Source organism: Cynocephalus volans, chromosome 5 (genome assembly GCF_027409185.1).
Source record: "Cynocephalus volans isolate mCynVol1 chromosome 5, mCynVol1.pri, whole genome shotgun sequence".
Classification (NCBI taxonomy): domain Eukaryota; kingdom Metazoa; phylum Chordata; class Mammalia; order Dermoptera; family Cynocephalidae; genus Cynocephalus; species Cynocephalus volans.
In genome coordinates this window covers 18,895,610-18,915,070 of record NC_084464.1, presented here as the reverse complement: position 1 = coordinate 18,915,070, position 19,461 = coordinate 18,895,610, and the positions used below count along the sequence as shown (strand labels likewise).

The following is a 19,461-nucleotide window of genomic DNA, read 5'->3' as shown; positions in this document are numbered from 1 at the left end:
GCTTCTAATGAAAGCAAGAGTTCTAGGACTTAACCCTGGTGATCAGTGGAGTTGTGTTTGGCCCAACAAGGCATAATCTCCAAGGGACTTGGAAAGCTCCAATCACAACTTAGGAAATATCTCTCACTCTCTATGAAGCTCTGTGCTGCCATCTGATCGGCAGAACAAGACAGAAAGGCAGATGTCATCCAGGAAAACAAGCAGTGTAGGCTTTGGATCTGGTCATAATGATAGGGACCCAGCATCCTTCTCCTAAAGCATCACTGTTTCTCTGAGCTGTGCCCTCAGCCCCACACTCATCACTCCACACACTCTGCCTGGCCGGACTCAACCACATAGCAGTTTCAGCTACAGTCTCCATGCTTATGCTGCCTTTATGGACAAATTGTCCTTCCCTTCTCTCCTGCTCTCTCCTGAGCTTCACATCCATTTTCCCAATGGTCTTCTGAACATTTCCATTTGAATATAATGCAGAAACCTCAAACCCAGTAGGTCCAAAATCAAGCTCATGTTTTTTCCTCTAATCTTTTCTCTCCTCCTTTATTTCCTATCACCCGCTGGTTGATATCCACATCTGCCCATGTTAAAAGCTTAGGAATCATCCTTTGCGATTCCTTGCCATCCATATCCAATCAATCAACAGTGTTGTTCTTATTCTTATGGTCATTCCATTGCACCTCTTTAATACTTTATGAATTTATATTCTCTTCTCCAACTTTACTCTCTGTCCTAATCGAGGACCTCATCTTTTACTTTGACTATTCTAAACTTTTCCTAACTGACCTGGTGCTCAACTCGCCATCCTCAAATAAAGCCTCTTAAAAGCTACCAGAGAGATCTACCTAAAATAGAAATTAAAATATATCATTTCCCTTCCGAAGATCCTCCAGTGGTTGCCCAGTATAGAGCGATTTTTGAACAGCCACTATGGACACAAAAAGACAGTGGAAAAAATAGTAAGAGAAAATTATTACTAACCTAAAACTTTATACATAAATAAACAATCTATCAAAAGTGGGGGACAAAAAAACCCCCACTTTCAGCCATACAAGGACTAAGAGAGATCCAAACTCCAAATGAATTGCTAAAGATTTATTTTGGCACGCAGAAAAATGGAACCAGAGTGAAGACATGCCATATTTAAAATATTATAAAGCACAGATATCGGATCATACGAGTCAGTAAATTAATTTTCTATTGAGTAAAAAAAAAAAAAAAAAAAATTCCTAAATTTTGTGTTTAATAGAAAAGTGGAATTGACAGCATAGGTAACAATAGCAAGAGTAAGAGGAATTGTTTAGTGGGTAGTTGAAGCTTCTAAAAGTCTTTGTCATTCCAGGGAGAGAACAAAAATATGGAATGAACTTAAGTTTTTAAAGATAATTTATAGTTAAATATGTAGATGAGAAAATTAAGGATAATATCCAATAAAAATAAAATAAAATCTACAGATAACAAACAGAAGAAGCTAAACAAAATAAAGAAAAATTGGGGTTAAAGAGAAAGTCAGGAAAGGAAGTGTTTTTCAAAAGCAACGAAATAGGTTCGCCCTACCGTCCCCGCTGCTGCCGCTGCCGTGAAGGGCGAGCGCCGGGCCGCCCGCGCGTCCTCCGGAGACCGAGCCGGCGCCGGTGACTGTTGCAGAAACGGAGGCGCCGGGGCCGCTCTAGCGCGCAGGCCGAGAAGGACGAGGAACGGAGCCCCGGCCGCGTCCCCCGGGTCCCAAGCGGTGGCGTCGCTGAGGAGGCCCCGAGCACGTCCCGCGGGCCGGGCGGCTCGCAGGAGGCCCTGGGCTCCGCGTCGCAGGCCGCCCCCTCCGCGGGTCCCAGGACCCAGAAGCAGCTAGAGCTGAAGGCCGCCGAGCTGGTGCAGTTCTTGCTGGTTAAGGACCGGAAGAAGATCCCGGTCAGGCGGACCGACGTAATGAAGCACGTCGTCGGAGACTACAAGGACCTCTTCCCGGACCTCCCCAGACTGGCTGCCCAGCGCCTCCAGTACGTCTTCGGGTACCAGCTGGTGGAGCTTGAGCCCGAGAGCAACCCCTACATCCTGATGGACGCCCTGGAACCCGTGGAGGAGGATGCCGAGGTGAGGGGCGATCAGGGCACACCCACCACCGGCCTCCTGAGGATGGCTCTAGGGCTTATCTTTATGAAGGGCAACACTATCAAGGAGACCGAAGTCTGGGACTTTCTGCGGCGGTTGGGGGTGTACCCCACCAAGAAGCACTTAATTTGGGGGGATCCAAAGAAACTCCTTACTGAAGACTTTGTGCAGCAGCGTTACCTGGAGTCCCGGCGGATACCCCACACTGATCCTGTAGACTGTGAATTCCAGTGGGGCCCGCGAACCAACCTAGAAACCAGCAAAATGAAAGTTCTCAAGTTTGTGGCCAAAGTGCATAATCAAGACCCCGAGGCCTGTGAAGCTTTGTCAGATGAGGAGAAGAGGGCCCGACCTGCGCCTGGGCCTAGTGGCCGAGCCCCATCCTCTTGAAATCTGAAATGGATTCAGAGGGACTCCTGGGACAAGGGTCTGGGACCCAAAGACACAGTGCTGAAGGAATTAGGGATAGGAGGGACGGAGGGAGCATATTTCTGTAACGCCTAAATGTGTGTAGCTTTAGGATGTGTTGGCAGAGTTTTGTTTGTTTAATATTGTGAGTTGTTTGGTTCCAAATTTTCACTTATAAACAGATTAGAAGAGCATTTATTTTGTTTTGATTTGTTTTACCTTTTTTGGTATAAAATTTTTGCTAGCTTAGTAACTGGAAAACTGTACTATGATCTGGAACAGATATTTAGGAAAGAACACGAGTAAATTGCTTTGGTGCCAGGAAAATAAAAGCAAAGTAGCTATTATCTGGTCTCTTGACTACTTCAGTTTGTGAGCAAAAATAAAAGTCTTTATAATGTACATAATATATTTTCTCTAGATAATTTTTTTATATTCACAATTACTCAGCTCTGTTGCTGACGACTTATTTCCATTTTTTTTCTTTTTTTGCTACTGTAGTTATAATAAATACTGTATTTTGAAGCAGGTAAGCAGAGTTTATTAAATTGTAGGACATGAGAAAATTTTATAATTCAAAACCAGTATCTTTAAAAAAAGTTTTTGCTACATGTTATTAAGGTGGTGTGTTTTAGAAGTTGCTTTACTTTGTGTATATGTGCGTATATGTATGTATGTATATTGGATCATGATGTAAAATCTAATCTCTCACTGTGGGTCCCAGAAAAGTTTATAAAACAGTGGCAAAGTGATTAACGAAGCCTGCTCGGGAATCAGACTGCCTGGGTTCAGATATGAGTTGAGGTAGGTTCCTTAGCCTGTGTACCGACATTTCCTGATGTGTAAAATGGGCTGATGATGCCTATATTATGTGTGCTAGTGTGATAATTATGTATGGAAATTTATATAGTTCTTGGCATGGTCCTTGGTGTGGAGGATTTAGTTCTTTGTTCCTTAAAAAAAATTTTTTTTTTCTAAAGATGGCCGGTAAAGGGATCTTAACCCTTGACTCAGCACCTCACTCTCCCAAGTGAGCCATGGGCCAGCACTTGTTCCTTAAACTTTTTAAAAATCTTTTTTTATTCTCCTTGGTCTGGAGCTGCTTTTTTTTTTTTTTTTTCCTCTTCTTCTTTAATTATCTTCTAAATCATTGCTAGAAGAGCAATTACTGGTTGAAAAGTTACGACTGTATTTTTCTAGTCTGGCTCCATTTTATGGTTTTATAGAAAAATATGACGGGTATGGTGAGTACAGCCCTCACAGAACAATAAGAGTAGGAAAGCTAGAAGGTCTCCCCCAGGCTTTGAGAGAGCATTATAGATAGTGAAAAGTGGGTGTGTTTTGAGGTTGTCTAAAAAACCAGGTTTGAGTTATGGCTCATGCTAACTCGCCAGCATGGTGATTTGGGGCTAGGTCTTAAGTTCTTTGAATCTCAATTTCTTTCTCTGTTAAATGGGATAAATAATAACTATGTTATAGCTTGTTATATAGATTATACGAGCCAGAAGAAAAGTTAATTGTCTTGTTTTCCTCCATAATCCCTAGCAAAATGCTGTTTATATTCAGAGATTCAACACATGTTTTATTCACTGAGTGATAGGTATAGTTGTTTTGGGGGGAAGTGATGCAAATTAACCAGGAAATGAGGTGTCAGTACTTTGCTCAGGATAAAAAAGAAATGTGAACTTCACCCACACAACTAACTGTCATCTAGAAAATCTGTGGGGGCTATGTGGTGAGAAAGGGGGAATGTGATAGGTTGCTGGGTTTTATTTCGTTCTGTTGAATTGGGATTTGCATCAATGGATTATAGTTGGTCCTTGAAGGCATTTCTTCTTGATCTGCATTTTATTTCAGTGTCTAAGTTACCTTCTGAGATCAAATTGGCCTGCATTTTATTTCAGTATGTAAATTACGTCCTGCCTAGTGGGTCCCCTTACCTCACTGACTCTGCTTTCTCCTCCTCATGTGCTCTAATATTCATGTTTTCATCTTAATGGTGAAAATTATCATTACCCAGCACTCACTGCCAGTTACATCTGAGGCAAACATCTTCTCCCACGCTTTTCTCAAAGTGATATTAACAATTTCCCATCAATGAGTTACCATTTTGTTTTAGGTTTTAAAGTATAAAACATTAGAGACTAAATCGAGCCCTTATTTCTTTTTCTTCTCACTCTCCCCAGAAGTAGTAAAAGTCTGTGGTTAGCATGCCACTTTATAATTTTAAAATTTTACTATGTTCATTTATATACATAAACTATATGGTTATATTGTGGGCTTTGACAGTTTATATAAGTTGTATATTGTAACCTTTTGCAACTTAATGTTTTCACTTACCATTAGTTTTCGAAATTTAGCCATATTCCATATAGTGTAGATCTGATTCATTCATTTTAGTTCTTTCATATAGGGGAGAAAATAAGTTTGTTTATCCATTCCCTAGTGGCGAGGCAGTTAGGTTCTTTACAGTCTTTTGCTATTTGCAGGCAATGCACAGGTCCTTAAGCACGTGAGCCAGAGCTTCTCCTGCCAGAAATATAGAGCAATCGGGCTATTGCCAAATTGCCGTGGAGCTTGTATCAACTTGCACTCCCACCCCTTGTGAACATTTGGCCTTAGCAGCATCTTTTCAGCCATTCGGTGGATGTGTAGTGATAATTGGTTATGGTATTAAATTGCACCTTTTGCTTATTAGTGATGTTAAACATTTTTGCTTTTGTTTTTTGGACCAGGTTTCAAATCCATTAGACCCTTTTTAAATTTTAATTAATTTGTAAGACTTCTTTATATGTCTGCACATTAATCCATTGTCTGCTGTATCTAATGCAAATACCCTCTCACACATTTTTACCGTTTTTTTTTTTTTTTTTTGGTCATATACATGATTTGGTTTTAATCTGTCACAATCATCAGTGTTTTAAGGGTTGGGTTTTTTGAATAGTGCTTTAAAGAATTCTCCCTAATACTAATATTGTAACAGTGTTTTCAATATTTTTTTGTTAAGTATTCAAAGTTTTGATTTTCACACTTAATGTTTTTAATCTGTTTTTGTGTATGATGTGAAGTATGGATATATATTTGTATTTTTCCTCCATGGCTAGCCTTACAATTTTTCATAGTTTATCTATTCTACACTGATTTATAACACCCTTTCTATTCACAGTGTCTACATATAAATAAATTTTTGGCTAGGACTGAAAAAAAAAAAGCAAAGAAATAGGATGATAAATATAAAATGGGAAGAAGATGTTTTCAGGCTGGCCAGTTAGCTTAATTGGCTAGAGTGTGGTGGTGATAACACCAGGGTCCAAGGTTCAATCCCTGTGCTGGCCAGCCACCAAAAGGACAAAAACAACCAAAGTAAGGAAGATGTTTTCAACAAGTACAAATACAACAGTAACAAGAATAATTTCAAAAAATTTAAACTTATCAATTAAAAACACACATTATCTACTTGTCTTGAATATAAAAATAAAATCAAGATTCATGCTGCTAAGACAAACCCAAACAGTACCATAGACATATTTTAAAGTTTTAAAATAAAGTGCAGAAAAATAATATTAAAATACCTTTGAAAAAACAATTCATGTGGGAGTATTTATATCAGAAGAATAGAATGTAAATTCAAAAGCATTAATAGACATAAAGAAAGAGACGACATCTATATGAAAAGAATAACATCCCCAAAACTCTAACAATTATAAACTTGTACACACTTGATGGATTTAAAATTTCTAAAGCATTATCTGACAGAATTATAATGATAATGAACAGATATAATATAAAAATATATAATTATAATGAACAGATCTAGACATGATTGGTGATTTATCAAATAAAAAAGACTGAAGATAAACGAAATGAGATAATCGAAAAGATTAAAAAAGTAACCCTGAGGAAAATAAGAGTAGGCCAATAAAAAAGCTAAGATAAATATGAGAAAGCAAAATCGTACACAGAAAAAAAATTAGTGGAGTGGTTTCATGGAGATAAGTGCAGCAGATGTATGTTGAAAAAAATGAGTGAAAAGATCAAATGAAGCAAAACTAATAAAAGAAGCAAAGAAGGCAAGTATTAATCAATGTTGGAAATGAAAAAAGGAACGTAACTATAGATTTAGTTGTATTTCCAAATTATAATAATATTTTTATTTTTTTAAATAGATACATAAACACCTATCAAACAATACACAAAAAACACACTGGTTTCCTCCAGGGAAAACTAGGTTGCTGAGAGGCAGAAGCGAGAGGCAGAAGTGGAGGCAGATTTTATTTTGAACAATGTGAATGTATTGTCTGTTCAATAAAACTTTAACTGAAGAAAATAAGCTTAAAAATTACAAATATAATATAATGCCATGACCAAGTCAACTCAGCTCATTTTTTAAAATATGAACTCAATTAAAAAATGGAATTATTGGATAATCAATAACAATCAAAAATTAAATTAAAAAATGTGTTTCCCTCCACTCACTCCTCCTAAGAAAAATGACAAAAATTACCGCCAGAACTCTTACAAATCAATGAGAAGAAAAAAAAATGACCCAAAGGAAAAAATGGACACAGTACAGGAACAGGCAATGGCAATTCACAGAAGATAAAACCCAAATGGTTAACAGAAATATATGGTGCGGGCGAGACAAAAAAAGCTCAAATGTGCTTGTATTTAGGAGAATTCTAATTAAAGAGATATCATTTCATTGCATTGGCAAAATTTAAAAAATCTGACAGTACATGGGTGGAAAGGGTGTGGGTCAAAGCAATTCTCCTACATAGCTGTTAGGAAAGAATTGACACATCTCTTGGCACAGTGCGGTGTCACTTTTAGAAAATGTGTGCCCTGGGATTCAGGGATTCCTCTCCTGGATGTATATTCTCTAGTGAAATTCTCACCTGTGTGCACAGGATGACATGCTCAAGAATAATCATCGTAGCCTTGCTTACAGTAGAGTTAACCAGAAACAACGTAAATCACAAGAATAAATAAATTTTGTTACAATCATGCAAAGGACATCTATACAGCAATAAAATCAATAAACTAGAAAGAGACAGGTATAGAGATAGATGAGTCTCAAAGACAATGTTCCGAGAAAATAAAAGTTGCAGAAGGTGTGAAGTATGATACATTTATATAAAGCTTAAAATGATAAAAAGATTATACATTGTTTATGATTACATATATACAGAAAACATATTCAAATATAGATGGAAATTATCAGTCACAAATCAGAGAGGGCTTGGAATGGAGTTCACACAGGGACTTAATCACATGTAAGACGTGTTTTAAAAGAAAAGATGTGAAGCAAATAAGGTAAAATAGTAAAAACTGGCAAAGCTGGGAACTGGGTACTGGTGTATGTTATGTTACTTTCTGTATGACATGTTTGAAATATTTGATAATTTCAAAAATAAAATTAAAGGCTTACTCCAGGGCTTATTACCAGTGGCAATACTTGCAGTGGCAGTGCTATGCGGGTAGCACTACATCTGTTCCTTTACTGCAGTCATTGCCAATCTATCCCCTACTATTGCTACTAGAGGACCCACCTCCTTAAAGAAACTTGTAATCTTTCCATAAAGGAAATAACCCTTTTGTGAAAAAGATAACAATCTCTAATATATCTCTTCTATAAAGGGGAACTTTTATAGATGGAATATTTGTTAAAACTTTACTTGTTTATTCAGTGCTTGATTAAACCAGTCTTTGAAAACAAAGAACTATATAATAAAATTAACTACATTATTTGAGAACTTTCTTTTGAGAACATTTTCTTTCGTGGCCATGTTTTGGTTACCAATCTTGCAAGCATGCAAGAAAGATTAAAATTTAAAAATAAGAACCAAAAGAAGTCAAACTATCCAAAAAAAAAAAAAAAACCCAAAAAACTAAAAAACATATTTTTATTTTTTTATTAATATCATTTTTTTAATATTCTAGGATGTTGTTGTGGAGCAGTTGGTGGGGGGGAAGGGGAAGGAAATGGGATAGAAGAAGGAGGAAAGAGGAGGAGTGGGATTGAGGCCTGTCACACCACCCCTGCATTACCATAGGGGAGACCAGGTGGCTTCCTGCAGTGTCTTGGTCATTGCTGGGCTGGGAGCAGATGTCCAGAGGTGTGGCAAAAGCCCTCACCCCCACCACTCCAGCTCGGGAACCCTGGGCCCTTCTTGCTGCAACTCAGTGGTCAGTGGTTGTCACTGAGCTGGTTGTGCATGTCGGACCAGTGTGGCCGAGGCCCTCAGCCCCCACCCTCAGGATTAGTTGTGGGTGTCAGGTGGCATGGCTGAGGCCCCTGGCCATCCCCATTTCTGGCTTGGTATCTCAGGGGACTTCCGGTCCTTCTAGGTGCTATAGGTATTCTTTGATGAAATGGGACTTTTGCTAGTTAATATGAAACTTTGTCTCTGGTTGTGAGTACTTTGTTTTTACTTTCATTTCTGTGTTGGATTATTTGCTGTTCCCACCACTTAAACTCAGCACTGGAACTAATTTGCTGTCCTTTGCTTACGTCTACAATGGGGGATCTTCCTGTGGGGACCAGTACTTGAGCTGTGTGGTTGAGCTAAACTGCTGCTTTGCTGCTGTTTCTCTAGGGAAGGCTTTCTGGGCAGCTCAGGGTTTAATGGATGACTTTACAGGTACTTCTGGCTCTCATGAGATCCTGTATATCAGGGTTGTGTAGAAACTCTGGTCTGGGCCTGAGTCTTTTCATCAAACTGCACCCCTTGCAATTCTATATTCCTGACCAGTCTCCTCTGAGTGGTCCTGTGCTGAGTGGGGTGCAGATCAGCTGTCCTTGCTGTGCCCCACCCAGTGTTCCCCCAGTGGGCCCATTCCCCCCCCCACCTGTGCTGCAAACACTTCCCATGGGATGGGCCATGCTTCAGTCCCTTGCAATGACTCACCAGCCTCTGAGTGGCTCCTTTTTTTCAGTTGTTGTTGCTCCTTTGTCCTATGTGGGTTCACAGGAACCCTGTTAGTTGTCTTGCTGGCCTGGGGGCCACCAAGGCCCTCTTCTCCCCTGCTGCCTCCAAGAACTTCATCTGAAGGGCCCAGCTCTGGCCTTTGCCAGCTCCTGTTTCATGCACTCAGCAGCTCCAGCCCGGACATGGCTGCGGCTCAAAACAGTCAGAGCGGTTCTTTCTTTCTCTCATTGTGGCTTCTCCGGCCTTCGGGCACTCCGTGGGTCTCTCCTCCTTTTCCCTGAGCTCTAGGTGCCCCAGCTTGGCTGTTGTTGCTTCTTTACAGTTGTAATTGGTTGATTTGTGGGAGACAGTGATGCTGGGGACCATCTATTCCACCATCTTGACCAAAAGTCCATATTTTTAAAATACTAAGGCCGTAGTGAAAGACTCATGTTTCAAGGAAGTAATTTTATATTTACTTATGTAACAGACGATGTGATGTGAAAACTCATATTCCTGTCAATGATTACGTTCTTTTTAAGTGATATGGTATATAAAATAATTAATATTAATAATATTAAATAATTAATATTAACATTGACAAAGACTTAATACTTCTTACCCAGTTTTATATAACACAAACTGAAACATTAGCAATAGAATCCTGGGGGGAAATAAAGTCAATCAACCCTGAGAAGAGTGTGGGGCAGACACAGCTTCTTAATCCACTGGGGCACAGGTGTTTTTCTCTGCTTCTTTCTCTGCAGAGTCAGCTGTATTATTGATGCCTGATTCTGTTTTCTCTGCTTTAGCCATTAAACAAACTGAAAATTCAGGCGAAAGCCAAGTGTGGCTTTCCTTGTTTTTGTGTTCATCTGAATATAAGGAAGTTTAATCACCTATTAAGAAACAAATCTGTTATCTAAAATGTTGACAATATTACATATGCAGGTAATTTTTCTTTAGAACAATGAGACAATTGGAAGAATTGAAAAGGTCAATAATTCTGTTTTCGGAACCTTTTGTTTGGTTGTGAATTATGAAAAATGCATTTCTTTATATTAACCTATTTACATAATTCCCTCAGATACGGCCATTTGCTCTATATGTATTAGTTTTTTTCTTGTTTCAATCTATAATTTTCTTTATTTTCTTCTTCCAGATAACACTGTTGTCTAACATTCGTAGTGGGATGGAATTAGCAAATATTTATTGAGTATTTACTATCTCCAAGAAATAATATTTTAAGTTCAAAAAGAGATGACAAGATTATAGAATCTAGTGGTAAATGAATGGAGGATTGTTATGCATTGTTTGAAGCTTTTCTCCATGTTTAAAATTTTTATAATAACTTGCTTGGAGACAATAATCAATCATATGAGAAACGAAATATTCTGAAAAGTGAGGAATTGACAGAAAAAGTTTTCTGGAAAGGAGTTATAGTCTCTCTTTCCTGCATAATTTTTCCTCTTGCATCCTTACACACGTGTGCAAAGGGGGCTGAATCCAGGTTGTCTGCAGCTTTCTTCCTATGCTCAGGGTGATGTTCCCCAGTACTGTCCCTGATATCACCATGAGAGAGCACGTGAGGTCATAATGAGGCCATGTGCCCTGGTTCTGCCAGCCCCTCTTTGACTGTGGCAGATTCCTACCACTGACTGACCCACCCGGGGGGAAATGGTCAGGATTTACCTGGGTTGACATGTTTCCTCTAATGTCTTCTAAGGCTGCATTGCAAAAACCACTTTTCTGTTTTGTCTCTGCACTGCCTGTCTTTTCTTTTCCTAATTCCAAGTCATTCTTTTTTTTAGTAACTCCAGCATTTATTTGTTCTGAAACTTTGCATCTGAGAAAACTCGCATTGGAAAAATCCACATAGTTTAGAATTACACATGAGGAAAAATGGGATTTCCAGATAAGAATTTTGTTTGTTTTCATCTTCATGAAAGAGAAGCACCTACATTCCTACTTATTCTGCCTTAAATTAGAAAATGACACATCTTGCATACTGCTACTAATGTCATTAATAAGACTTACCCACTCCCCTGTGAAATACACAGACGGCGAAAATGTCTATTATTGTTTATCAAATAATAACATTAGTGGAAAATTACCTACATCTCTAATGGATAATGGCCAACTGGGCTCTGCAAATAAATCATAATATTACTTTTTTCCCCACAACATTTCTTTTTTAATGGGAAGTCAGAAAACAAAAAGAGGAAAATTTTACTAGTATGTTCATATTCAAGTAGGTTTTGCCAAATCAAATTATTCTAATGTTGTTGAACAAATAACCACTTTTCTGACCTTGTAAACTTAAGTATCACTTCTTGATTTAATCTCAAATATAAATTCTCTTTATGATTAATACCAGTACTATCTAAATTGTCTTCTATAAAAATAAATTTAGTACTAACTTTTCAGGTTGTCATTTGTAGAAGAGCAAATTTTGGGTAACAATCAGTGAAAAAGTTAGTTAAAAGTTACAGATACCTTTCATATTATCTATACCAAAATTTCTTTTCTCTTATGGCAATATTCTAATTTTTAATTTATTTTGACTCAGTACAGTATTCAAGTTACCAATTTTAAAAATATTTTGTCACGAGTTTTTTATAAAATACTCAACTGGTAGTACGATATCTGTTAATCTTCAAAATTTGGGGGATTTTTCAACAGCTTCTTTGCATTCATTTATAATAGTTTTCCTTTTCAGGTTTGTTTATATAACTGATTCTGATCTTTAGAAGCTTTTAAAAACTTTTGATGCCTGAGCCTCCCACTCACCCCCTCCCAAATCAATTAAATCAAAATCTCTGGGAGTAGGGCTCAGGCAGTAGCATTTTTAAAACTTCTCACATGATTCTACTGTACAATCAGATCTATCCTAGGATGGTGCTGTCTCCACAATGAATAGAAAGGCACATGTTGAAAGAAATTCTGCCTCCAGACTGCAACATAGAAGTTCTGCCTGAGTTTCCAGCCTTTGGACTCAAGACTGCAACATCAAGTTTTACCTGAATTCTTGACTTGCCAGCCCCCACAATTCTATGAGTCCTCCCGCACCTTTTTGAAGCTCACCCTGAACTGCTCTCACTACAGCCAAGAAGAGAACTCCTAGGCTCCCGAGAGCTCACTACCATCTACAGCTCTGAAAGCTCATAAAAATTGGGGGAAAAAGAAAAAGTATGTAGAGACTTCCAGTCAAGATGGCGCGATAGACGGTCCCTAGCGTCACTCTCTCTCACAAATCAATGATTTAAACTATAAAAACATAGCATCAAGATCATACGGAATGGGGAGACGTCCAGCAGGGGAGGCAGAAGCTCGCGGACACCACATGCTCTGCGGGGCCATCGTCACATGATCTGGCAGATAGGCTTCACTGCCGCCACCAGCTCGATTCCCAGCCTGGCCCAGTGCACACAGAGTGGGGAGACGTCCAGCAGGGGAGGCAGAGGCTCCACAGAAACCGCACACCCTATGGGGCCTCCACTGTGTGATCCAGCAGGTAGGCTTCACCGCAGGCACCCGGCTCCATTCCAAGCCAGGCCTAGTGCACTCGGAGCAGGGAGACGTCAGGCAGGGGAGGCGGGAACTCCACGTGGACCACATGCAGACGCGTGATCCAGCAGCCCAGCCCAATGTGTACGGAGAACAGTCATCCATCAAGGGAGATAGAAGCTCCGTAGAGTCCACACACCTTATGGGGGGGCCACCACCATGCAATCCAGCAGCAGGTAGGCTTCACCACTGCCACCTGGCTCCATCCCAAGAACGGCTTAGCACACGTGGAGCACGGAGACATCCAGCAGGGGAAGGGGAAGCTCCCCAGAGACCACATGCTCTGCGGTGCCTCTGCACATCCCAGCAGCCTGGCTCAGAGCACAGGAAACAGGGAGAAGTCCAGAACGGGAGGTGGAAGCTCAACAGAGACCACACACCCTGCAGTACCGCCCTGTGATCCAGCAGCCCAGCTGAGTCCAAGCTGACCAGAGAGGTGGCTCCCTGGAGAGGCCCAAAACCCAAGGCGGCCACACATGCAAGGCACTAGTGGCCAAATGTGCAGTCACTGTGGTAGCCATGCCAAATTGGCAACCACAGCAACATCTTAGTCAGTCAAGAGTGTCAAACCTGTGGACTATGAAACCCCATGCTACAATGAATAAACATCAAAGAAAAGATACCAGAAATACAAAAAATCAAGAAAGTACACTACCAAAGAATAATAACTCTCAAGCTCTAGATCCTATAGAACAAGAAGCCCTTGAAATGACTGACAAGGAATTTCGAGTGATAATTCTAAAGAAAGAGAATGAGATACAAGAAAACTCAGCTAGACATCATGATGAAATGAGGAAAAGTATATAGGACCTGAAAGAGGAAATGTACAAGGAAATCAATGCCCTGAAAAAAAATGTAGTAGAACTTGCCGAACTGAAGAAGTTATTCAGTGAAATAAAAAACACAACAGAGAGTTTAACCAGCAGGCTTGCGGAAGTTGAAGAGAGAACTTCTGAACTTGAAGATGGGCTGTTTGAAATAACACAAGCAGACAAAAAAGAAGAAAAAAGAATCAAAGGCATTGAAGAACATCTGAGAGAGATATCAGACAACCCTAAGTGTTCAAAAATCTGAGTCATGGGTATTCCAGAAGGGGAGGATAAAGGAGATTGCATTGAAAACATATTCAACAAAATAGTGGCAGAAACATCCCAGGTATAGGAAAAAATGACAGATATTCAGGCCCAGGAAGCTCAACGATCTCCGAAGGTATTCAACCCAAAAAGGTCTTCTCCAAGACATGTTATAGTCAAATTGGTAAAACTCAAAGACAAAGAGAGCATCTTAAAGCTGCAAGAGAGAAGCATCAAATCACCTATAAGGGAGCCCCAATCAGGCTAACATCAGACTTTTCATCACAAACCCTAAAATCCAGAAAGGAATGGGATGATATATTCAAAATACTAAAAGACAGAGATTGTCAGTCAAGAATACTCTACCCTGCAAGGCTATCCTTCCGAAATGAAGGGCAAATAATAAATTTCTCAGACAAAGAAAAACTGCAGGAGTTCACCACCACACGACCACGCTTACAAGAAATTCTCAAGGGAGTACTGGGTTTGGTTCCTGAAAAATAACTACCACTGCCATAAAAACCCAAGAAAAATCTAAACACACTAGTATAATAAAAATGGCATTCATGAAGAGAAAACAAACAAAAAGTCTATCTACAACCCAAGGAACTAAAAAATATGGAAAACAAACAGTAAATCAGAAAGAAAGGAACAAAAGACACCTAAGACAACCAAACAATAATCAATAAAATGCTAGGAATAAATCAACACTTTTCAATACCAACTCTTAATGTAAAAGGCTTAAATTCCCCAATCAAAAGACACAGACTGGCTGACTGGATTAAAAAGGAGGACCCAACTATATGCTGCCTTCAAGAGACCCACCTCACCCATAAATACTCACATAGACTAAGAGTGAAAGGATGGAAAAAGATTTACCATGCAAACAGAAAAGAAAAACGAGCTGGAGTAGCTATTCTTATATCTGATAAAATAGACTTTAAAAACCATAAAAAGAGACAATGAGGGACACTACTTAATGATAAAAGACTGATCCATCAAGAAGACATAACAATCATAAATATATACAAACCCAATGTTGGAGCAGCCAGATTTACAAAATAAACTCTATTAGACCTAAAGAAGGAAATAGACACTAATACCATAATAGCAGGGGACCTGAACACTCCACTGTCAATATTGGATAGATAACCTAGGCAAAGAATCAGCAGAGAAACACAAGATCTAAACAATACTCTAGACCAATTGGACTTTATATCAACAGAACATTCCATCCAACAACCTCAGAATAGTCATTCTTCTCATCAGCACATAGGTCAATCTCCAGGATAGATCACATATTAGGTCACAATTCAAGTCTCAACAAATTCAAAAATATTGGAATTATCCCATGTATTTTCTCACACCACAATGGATTAAAATTAGAAATCAATAACAAACGAAATTCTGGAAACTATACAAACACATGGAAATTAAACAGCATTCTACTAAATGACATATGGGTCTAAGAAGAAATCAAGCAAGAAATCAAAAAATTTATTGAAACTAATGAAAATAATGATACATCATACCAAAACCTGTGGGATACTCCAAAAACAGTACTAAGGGGGAAATTTATTGCATTAAATGTTCACCTGAGAAGAATGGAAAGATGGCAAGTGAACAACCTAACACTTTACCTTAGAGTAGTAGAAAAACAAGAAAAATCCAAACCTAAATTTAGCAGACGGAAAGAAATCATTATGATCAGAGAAGAACTTAATGAAATTGAGACCCAAAAAACAATACAAAAGATCAATGAATCAAAAAGTTGGTTTTTTAAAAGATAAATAAAATTGACAAACCATTAGCATTGGCTAATAAAAAAAAAAGAAGAGAGAAGATTCAAATAACAAAAATTAGAAATGAAAAAGGCGATATTACAACTGATTCATCTGAAATACAAGGAATCATTCGAGACTACTATAAACAACTATACGCCAACAAGTTTGAAAATCCGGAGGAAATGGATAAATTTCTGGACACACACAAGCTTCCAAAACTGAGCCATGAAGACGTAGAAAATCTGAACAGACCAATAACAATAAGGGAGATTGAAGCTGTTATCAGAAGGCCCCAACAAAGAAAAGCCCAGGACCAGATAGATTCACAGCAGAATTATACCAAACATTCAAAGAGGAATTGACACCGATTCTTTACAAACTATTCCAAAAGATTGAAACAGACTCAAATCTCCCAAACTCATTCTATGAAGCAAACATCATCCTGATACCAAAACCAGGTAAAGATACAACCAAAAAAGAAAACTACAGGCCAATATCCTTGATGAATATAGATGCAAAAATCCTCACTAAAATACTAGCAAACAGAATACAGCAACACATACGTAAAATTATTCACCACGATCAAGTGGGATTCATCCCAGGGATGCAAGGTTGGTTCAACATATGCAAATCAATAAATGTGATACACCATATTAATAAAGTCAAACACAAGGACCATATGATCATCTCTATAGATGCTGAAAAAGCATTTGACAAAATAAAACATTCATTCATGACAAAGACCCTCTATAAGTTGGGTATAGAGGGAAAGTATCTCAACATAATTAAAGCCATATATGATAAACCCACTGCCAATATCATCCTGAATGGGGAAAAGCTGAAAGCTTTTCGTTTAAGAAAAGGAACTAGACAAGGATGCCCACTCTCAGCACTCCTATTCAACATAGTATTGGAAGTACTAGCCAGAGCAATCAGAGAAGAGAAGGAAATAAAGGGCATCCAGATTGGAAAAGATGAAGTCAAACTGTCCCTGTTTGCAGATGACACGATCCTATATATCGAACAGCCTAAAGCCTCTACAAAAGAACTCTTTGAGTTGATAAATGATTTCAGCACGGTAGCAGGATACAAAATCAACACACAGAAATCCATAGCATTTCTATTCTCCAATAGGGAACATGCAGAAAGAGAAATCAAGAAAGCATGCCCATTTACAATAGCCACCAAAACAATAAAATACTTCGGAAGTGAGTTAACCAAGGATGTAAAAAATCTCTATAATGAGAACTACCAACCACGGCTGAGAGAAATTAGAGAGGATACAAGAAGATGGAAAGATGTCCCATGCTCTTGGATTGGAAGAATCAACATAGTGAAAATGTCCATAATACCCAAAGTGATATACAAATTCAATGCAACGCCCATCAGAATTCCAATGACATTTTTCTCAGAAATGGAAATACCTATCTAGACATTTATATGGAATAAGAAAAGACCATGCATAGCCAGGGCCGATCCCGTGGCGCACTCGGTAGAGTGCGGCGCCAGGAGCGCAGCGATGCTCCCACCGCAGGTTCGGATCCTCCGGTGCACTCACTGGCTGAGTGCCGGCACTCACTGGCTGAGTGCTGGTCACGAAAAAAAAAACCACAAGGAAAAAAAAAAAAAGACCATGCATAGCCAAAGCAACGCTCAGAAAAAAAAATAAAACTGGAGGCATAACACTACCTGACCTTAAACTATAGTACAAAGCTATAATAACCAAAACAGTATGGTACTGGCATAAAAACAGACACACTGATCAATGGAATAGAATAGAGAATCCAGAAATTAACCCACACACCTATAGCCATCTGATCTTTGACAAAGGCACCAAGCCTATACACTGGGGAAGAGACTGCCTCTTCGGCAAATGGTGCTGGGAGAACTGGATATCAATATGCTGGAGAATGAAACTAGACCCATACTTTTCACCATACACTAAAGTCAACTCTAAATGGATTAAAGAATTAAATATACACCCAGAAACAATAAAACTTCTTAAAGAAAACATAGGAGAAACACTTCAGGAAGTAGAACTGGAAATAGACTTCATGAATACGACCCCAAAAGCACGGGCAAACAAAGGAAAAATAAACAAATGCCATTATATCAAACTAAAGAGTTTCTGCACAGCAAAAGAAACAATTAACAGAGTTAAAAGACAACCAACAGAGTGGAAGAAAATAATTGCAAAATATACATCTGACAAAGGATTAATATCCAGAATATACAAGGAACTCAAACAACATTACAAGAAAAAAACAAGCAACCCAATTAAAAAATGGGCAAAAGAGCTAAGTAGGCATTTCTCTAAGGAACATATACGAATGGCCAACAGACATATGAAAAAATGCTCAACATCACTCAGGATTCGGGAAATGCAAATCAAAACCACACTGAGATACCATCTCACCCCAGTTAGGATGGCTAAAATCCAAAAGACTCTGAAGGATAAATGCTGGCGAGGTTGCGGAGAAAAAGGAACTCTTGTACATTGTTGGTGGGACTGCAAAATGGTGCAGCCTCTATGGAAAATGGTATAGAGGTTCCTCAAACAATTGCAGATAGATCTACCATTCGACCCAGCTATCCCACTGTTGGGAATATACCCAGAGGAATGGAAATCATCAAGTCGAAGGTATACCTGTTCCCCAATGTTCATCGCAGCACTCTTTACAATAGCCAAGAGTTGGAACCAGCCCAAATGTCCATCATCAGATGAGTGGATACGGAAAATGTGGTACATCTACACAATGGAATACTACTCAGTTATAAAAATGAATGAAATACTGCCTTTTGCAACAACACGGATGGACCTTGAGAGCACTGTACTAAGTGAAACAAGTCAGGCACAGAAAGGGAAATACCACATGTTCTCACTTATTGGTGGGAGCTAAAAATAAATAAATAAATTCTCACAAACACACAAAAAAGCCAGGGGTGGTGGTGGGGTGGGAAGAAGATATAACAACCACAATTACTTGAAGTTGATACGACAAGCAAACAGAAAGGACATTGTTGGGGGGGAGGGGGGAGAGGGAGGAGGGAGGGAGGTTTTGGTAATGGGCCACAATAATCAACCACATTGTATATTGACAAAATAAAAGTTAAAAAAAAGAAAAAAAAAAGAAAAAGTATGTAGAAGAAAACAACTATCGCTTACCTTGTCATTTGGCAATAACCACTGTTAATCATATGGAAATTTCTCTTCTAGGTCATACTTAAATTTTACAAATTTGATATCATAACGCACATCCAATTTTATATTTTACATTTTTCCCTTATCAATATATTTGCCCCATAATGCTTTAATACCAGCTTGCTTCCAACCTCCTCATTTGACCAGGATGGTTCATCACTCTTTCTGGCAAGGTTAGAAGAGGATCCGCTCAGAGGGTAGCTCCCTCAGCTCCTTTGCCTTGCCTCATTCGGAAGGCTAATGAGAAGCTGGCTTGAATAGAGATTATTCCTAATAGAATCATTTCTCTGGGAGGTTCTTTATGATATCAGGTTTCATGCTCAACAACTGAGGCCTGCCTGAGATGCGTAGATCCAGAGCCGTGTCCCCATCCTCTCAGACTCACTAGCAAGCCCCATTCTAGAACATGTAAT

At 38.9% G+C, this 19,461-nt stretch overlaps 1 protein-coding gene across 1 annotated transcript in view; it reads left to right on the top strand.

The window, feature by feature from the left end:
- LOC134378895 (non-structural maintenance of chromosomes element 3 homolog) overlaps positions 1-2,602 on the top strand; it is a 39,363-nt gene extending 36,761 nt beyond the window's left edge. Inside the window, exon 2 of the mRNA XM_063098203.1 lies at positions 1,645-2,602. Within this exon, the coding sequence (XP_062954273.1) occupies positions 1,645-2,496 (852 nt within the window). The 3' untranslated portion in view covers positions 2,497-2,602. The remainder of the gene's footprint in view (positions 1-1,644) is intronic.
- The last annotated feature ends 16,859 nt before the right edge of the window (positions 2,603-19,461 follow it).